General features: G+C 49.4%; 1 protein-coding gene across 1 annotated transcript; it reads left to right on the top strand.

The window, feature by feature from the left end:
• Positions 1-245: 245 nt before the first annotated feature.
• ZCCHC3 (zinc finger CCHC-type containing 3) lies at positions 246-3,369 on the top strand. Its single transcript, XM_053574714.1, has one exon. The coding sequence runs from the start codon at positions 779-781 to the stop codon at positions 1,997-1,999; it is 1,221 nt and encodes a 406-aa protein (XP_053430689.1). The 5' UTR covers positions 246-778; the 3' UTR covers positions 2,000-3,369.
• The last annotated feature ends 2,631 nt before the right edge of the window (positions 3,370-6,000 follow it).

Below are 6,000 nucleotides of genomic sequence, written 5' to 3'. Positions count from 1 at the left end.
TTTTTTGCAATATTCCCATATGATGAAGTCTGCAGTATACTTAGCAAAGTAGCAGACACTTAACACTCAATGTATTATCATCTTTGTCACGAGAACGATGAAGGTCTTTTAAAAAAATGCAATAAGATTTATTTGGAAATGTATCACAAGGACTGACGAATGGTCAAAGGTGTAGTGTGATACAGTAAAATTTTAACCATAAAAGTTAATGGTAAAATGTTCATGGTAAAATTCTTGCAACTTTTGTTTTAAAATATTCATAACCCAAAGTTGGAAAAAACAATAACGCGTTTTGGTACGCTTTGGAAGAAGGGAGAGCTAAGTTTTATTTTTGTTTTTTTAATAGAAAAGGTATAAAGAAAACAAAATGGGCAGAGCTTCCTCAACTCTGCCCCGCCTTTGGGCCGCGGGCCGTTGGTAATGCTGCCGGGATGAAATCATCGACCGCCGCTTGCGAAATGCCAAATCCTCGAGAGCGAGGCCGGAGGCTGCCAAACCGCGCGGGGGAAAGGGACGCCTCGGAGCGCCGCATCCCTCCGCGGGCAGCGGAGGTGGAGCTGCAGCGAGCGCCGGCGGAGAACAGGACCGGCCGTTACCAGTGGGCTCTGGGACGGCGCCGGCCAATATGCGCCGCATGTAAATACCTCGGGGGAGGCGGGGGAGAGAAGGGTCGAATTTCAAAAAAAGCCCAAACCCCCCACAGGCCGGACGGGCGGGCGCGCGCGATGGGCGCCCTTAGGCTGCGGGAGCGAGTGGAGGATGCTGGGAAGGAGGTAAAATGGCCACCGGCGGCGGCGCGGAGGAAGAGAGGAAGCGGGGGCGGCTGCGGCTTCTGCCCCCCGCGCGGCCACCCGCCCGGGCCGAAGAGGCCGAAGGCGGCCGTGAGAAAATGGGCTGGGCCCAGGTGGTGAAGAATCTTGCAGAAAAGAAAGGCGAGTTCCGCGAGCTACGGCAGCTGCAGCGGCGGGAGGAGGAAAGCGGCAGCTGCGCGGGCGGCGGGCTCGGTGCCCCAGCGGGCCTGGCTGCGCCGGACCTCGGCGACTTTCCCCCCGCTGGCCGCGGGGACCCGAAAAGCCGCCGGAGGGACCCGGCCGGCGAAGCGACGGATCCACGCAAGAAGAAGGGGGCTGCCGAGGCGGGCAGGAGGAAGAAGGCGGAGGCGGTTGCGGTCATGGCGGCCCCGTTCAAGCCCGGCGAGGCCGAGGACGGGGCCGAGCTGCCCCTCCAGGAGGAGCAGGCGGCGGCGGCGGGCCCAGCGGCGAGCCCTGGCAAGGGTCGCTTCCTCGTCCGCATCTGTTTCCAAGGAGACGAGGGCGCCTGCCCGACCCGGGACTTCGTAGTAGGTGCACTTATCCTGCGCTCCATCGGCATGGACCCGAGCGACATCTACGCTGTTATCCAGATCCCGGGAAGCCGCGAGTTCGACGTGAGCTTCCGTTCGGCAGAGAAGTTGGCCCTGTTCCTTCGTGTCTACGAAGAGAAGCGAGAGCAGGAGGACTGTTGGGAGAACTTTGTGGTGCTGGGGCGGAGCAAGTCCAGCTTGAAGACTCTCTTCATCCTCTTCCGGAACGAGACGGTGGATGTGGAGGACATTGTGACCTGGCTTAAGCGCCACTGTGACGTGCTGGCAGTGCCGGTGAAAGTGACCGACAGGTTTGGGATCTGGACCGGGGAATACAAGTGCGAGATCGAGCTGCGCCAGGGGGAGGGTGGGGTCAGGCATCTGCCGGGGGCTTTCTTCCTTGGGGCGGAGAGGGGCTATAGCTGGTACAAGGGACAACCCAAGACGTGCTTTAAATGTGGTTCCCGGACCCACATGAGCGGCAGCTGCACGCAGGACAGGTGTTTCAGGTGCGGGGAGGAGGGGCACCTGAGCCCTTTCTGCCGGAAGGGCATCGTGTGCAACCTCTGTGGCAAACGAGGACACGCTTTTGCCCAGTGTCCCAAAGCAGTTCACAATTCCGTGGCAGCTCAACTCACCGGCGTGGCCGGGCACTGAACACCCGCCTAACTGCCAAGGTGAACTCACAGCCAGCTTACCCCTCGTAAGTGCCAAAACTTTTTTTTAAACCGTTTTTTATCGTTTTTGAAGGAGACCTTTTTTAAAGCTACAAGAGACATCTCTCTATGCCTTTTTAAACCAAGTTTACTTCATTTAAGCCTGATCTGAATTGGTGACTCTGTCATCAGTAACAACTACGTAAACTGTAGCGTGCAGATGTATCACCCCTCCCCTTTTTTAAATTTTATTTTCTTTTTTGTATTTTTTGTTTTCTTGTACTTTTTATTTTCACACCTTGTTTTCTCCCTGGATTTTCATTCTTTGGGCTGCCATGCTCATCTTTATGCCTCCATACTAGGTAGGGGGCCCAACACGTGGTAGACACTCTATAATAATCAGTGTTTGTTGAATGGAAAACATTGTTGACTGTGGCTTATGTCAGAGTGTCTACCTTTGCAGCTCTTCCCCTCCCCCTTTTAATTTGCTGCTTTTAATGTTTGTGGTCTGAGAATTTGTGAAACCAGTGTTGTTTGAAGTGTATATAATCTGAATCAATAAGCTCTGAACGGTGGCCAAGGGCCTGTCTTGTGGCATAAAAATGCATGGACTTTGTGACAGCTCTTTTGGTATCTCAGAAGACATTTTTCATAGAATCATGGAATCAAGGATACTCCAGCTGAAAAGAACCTGAGAGTTGGACCAATCCCTTGGTTTTCCAGCAGATGAAAAAAGCCCAGAGAGGTTAAATGACTGGGTCAAAATTCACATAGCTGTCTGGTGCCAGCGCTAGCCTATAGCAGAGTTCCCTGACCCCAAGCCCGGTGCTCATTCCACTACCTCTCACACTTCACAACAAATTTCCTCCACACTTGAGGACCCAGGTCTGATCTCTCCAGAATGATGAACCCAGGGGAATGCTGAGAGATCGCCTGGGGGAGGGGGCAGAAAGAGAAGGTTTAGCAGGGTCTTCTCAATACTTAGAAAATGGGAAGGGACCAAGGAACGGACTTCAACTTTGTTGCTCCCTGGGTACCACCCTTCCCCATTGATTGCCACCAGTGAGAAATGAGGGTGCCCCTAAGTAAAGAAACCTACCAAAGGTTTACATTTGCACCTTACCTTCAATTGCTAGGAACCCTAGAGAAGCAGCTAGCTGAACTCATCTACAACCCCCTGACTCTCAGGAGAAAGATGATTTTAACCTGGAATTATGTGTAAGCTGTAACTCAGAAATGTACTTGGGAAATAGGTCAAGCGAGAGGTCATGGGTCAACTGTTACCAAGTTAAAGTAGAAAAGACAGTACACTACTTTTCTTTTAGTTTTTGTCTTTCTTTTGATATATATATTTTTTTTTTTTTTTTTTGCTATTTCCTTGTGGCTTAGAATGTAAAATTGAGTGTTTTGTTCTGAATAAATATTTATCTTTTGTATTGCTAACACTGGTGCTCTATTTCCTTTCAAAGTTAGATGTACAGTATATAACTGTAGTTCAGTCCTTCCTTCCCTACACACTACGTGTTTGCCTTGCAAATTTCGTACCCCTGAAGGCAACAGTTTAGCACCTGCTTTGTTTTGCCAGGCCCTCTGCAGTTGTTAACCTAAACTCAACTCATCACAATCACTTAGCACAGTGTTAAAACTCAAGTTTTTAAGCAGTAACCCACCTCCAAAAAGTCAGAGTCACTGAAGTGAGTGAAATATTTTTATGTAATCATCCCCAAGCAATTCTGGTGGGTAGCCAGGTTTGAGACCACAGTTCCAAAACATAAAACAAGTGAGCCGGATTCTGCCTTGTAGGAGATTACAAACCAGTGGAAGGGACACTCTTTCCAGTTATTGTAAGTGCCAGGAGTGGGATGCAAAGTATTCTTGGGTTTTAGAAAAATACTCTCTCTTCTCCCAGAAGGAAGAGAGAAGTGGGTGGAGGTCAAATGGTCCAGGAAACTTTGCCCAGAGTCACCTCTAGAGATGTGAAGGTTGGACCTGTAAGCAGGACACCGTCTAGGTCTCTGGATTCTGGGTCCAGTGCCCTGCAGGCCACAGACATAACCCTCTGAAAGGACTTTACAGCTCAAGATGTTAAGATGATCTGATCCTAAAAGTTAAAAGTGCCAGTATATTGATACTCTGACTTGGTAGTTTGAGGATATTTCCAAAGCTGATCTGGAGTTGGGGCCTTGTTAGCTCTTGCTGGTTCAGCCCCTGTTCTTCCTGTCTCCCAAAGCAACCAGGCCCTCCCCTTGCCCTCCCTCCTATCCCTCTTCTCTGCCAGTGATTTCCCTCCCTCTCTCAAGGCTGGAGGCCACAGGCTGGGAGAAAGCCCGCATTCACCACACTCCCCACCCCCTTCCTTAAAGCAGGCACTTTGTGGAGGAGCCTCCTTAGAAAGAACCTTCCCTCTCCTTACCCCTCCCAACTCCCCACTCCCGGAGGGAGCCGGGGAAGAAACTGTTTCCCTGCCCATCCCCCACAGGATCTGCTCCAGGGCCTCCTGCCTAGCAGTCCAGGGACAGCCTTGGGCTAAAGCATAGCAAACTTCCCCCAGCTTCCTTTCCCAAACAAGCAGCCCCCATTACAATCCTTCAATGTTTATGGAAGTGAAGAATTCTTCACTGGAATTCTTTCACTTCTCTGCAAAGTGTGCAGAGAGCCCCAGACTGAGGCTGGCTGACTAAAGGATATTGATTCATTCAACTTCAACCAATAATGAGGGCTGTTAGAGCCAGGCCCAGTGCAAGGCATTCTGCATAAATTACCTTGAACAAGAAAGTGCATTTGCAGGGGGGATATGGGGAAGTAATGTGCCAATAATTTTTACAGTCATATAAATCCCTTTAAAATACTTGTTCTGAAAAATAAAATGCAAACAGTATAGCATTGTCTGAAGTAGTTTAGAAGAGACAGTGTCTTGATTGAAACCTGCAAGGTGAGTAAGAACCAGGGTAAAAGAGAAGACACTAAAGCAGGAGAAACAGTCTCTGTAGAGGCCTGGAGGCCAGAGAACACACAACGTGTTGAGGCTAGCTGAAAGTCACAGGAAGATGTCGTTAGGGAAAAGTCAAAGAAGTGACATGGAACTTGTCAGTCATATTAGGAAGGTTGATTTTATCCTCAGAGCCTCTAGTCTGGCTACCTCTATGCCATTCATTTCATTCAACATATATATGTTAAGCACCAACTCTATTTGGGCCATTTCTTTTTCTTTTTAGAGACAGAGTCTCACTTTGTCACCCTCAGTAGAGTGCTGTGGCATCACAGCTCACAGCAACCTCCAGCTCTTGGGCTTAGGCGATTCTCTTGCCTCAGCCTCCCGAGTAGCCTGGACTACAGACGCCTGCCACAATGCCCAGCTATTTTTTTGTTGCAGCTTGGCCAGGGCGGGTTTGAACCCGCCACCTTCAGAATATGGGGCCGATGCCCTACTCACTGAGCCACAGGCGCCCCCCAGTGAGCCCTTTCTAAGCCGTGGAATACAACAGTGAGCTAGATAACCAAGTCCTAGCGGTTCAAATGCTAGAGTCACAAAATATTACAGACTATAATAATGCATTCAAAGAAATACACAAGGTGAAATCCTTGTTTAACAAGAAAAGTGGATCCATTCTTAAGGGTCATGGATAACTTCCCAGGGAAAATGTTTAAACTGAAATAGAAAGGATATAAAAGGAGAAGAGAGATGAGAGTGGGGGTTAAGGAAAGGCAAGGGTATTAGGCAAAAGGAACAGCAAGTTAAAACATCCCTATAGTGGGAGGAGACACAGCCAACTCTAAAAACAATGAAGTCCAGTGTATCTGCATTTGGAAACAGAAACCACTCTAACTATTGAAGAAAGCAATAAGCCCTAGTCTGGGTATTAGGGATGACTCCTAGAATACCACAGAGCTGACCTCCCAAGGAAGCTACTACCTCTCTCAGAAAGATATCCTGCTGAGGCTGCCAACCAAGGACAGGATTCTGGGATCACAAAGCCACTGCCAATGCCACACCAGGGCAGT

This window comes from Nycticebus coucang, chromosome 21 (assembly GCF_027406575.1).
Source record: "Nycticebus coucang isolate mNycCou1 chromosome 21, mNycCou1.pri, whole genome shotgun sequence".
Lineage (NCBI taxonomy): Eukaryota > Metazoa > Chordata > Mammalia > Primates > Lorisidae > Nycticebus > Nycticebus coucang.
This window is presented reverse-complemented; position numbering and strand designations above follow the sequence as displayed.

Excerpts from the sequence above, each read along its gene's own strand:
- ZCCHC3 (XM_053574714.1), top strand. The coding sequence starts at position 779 with ATGGCCACCGGCGGCGGCGCGGAGGAAGAGAGGAAGCGGGGGCGGCTG.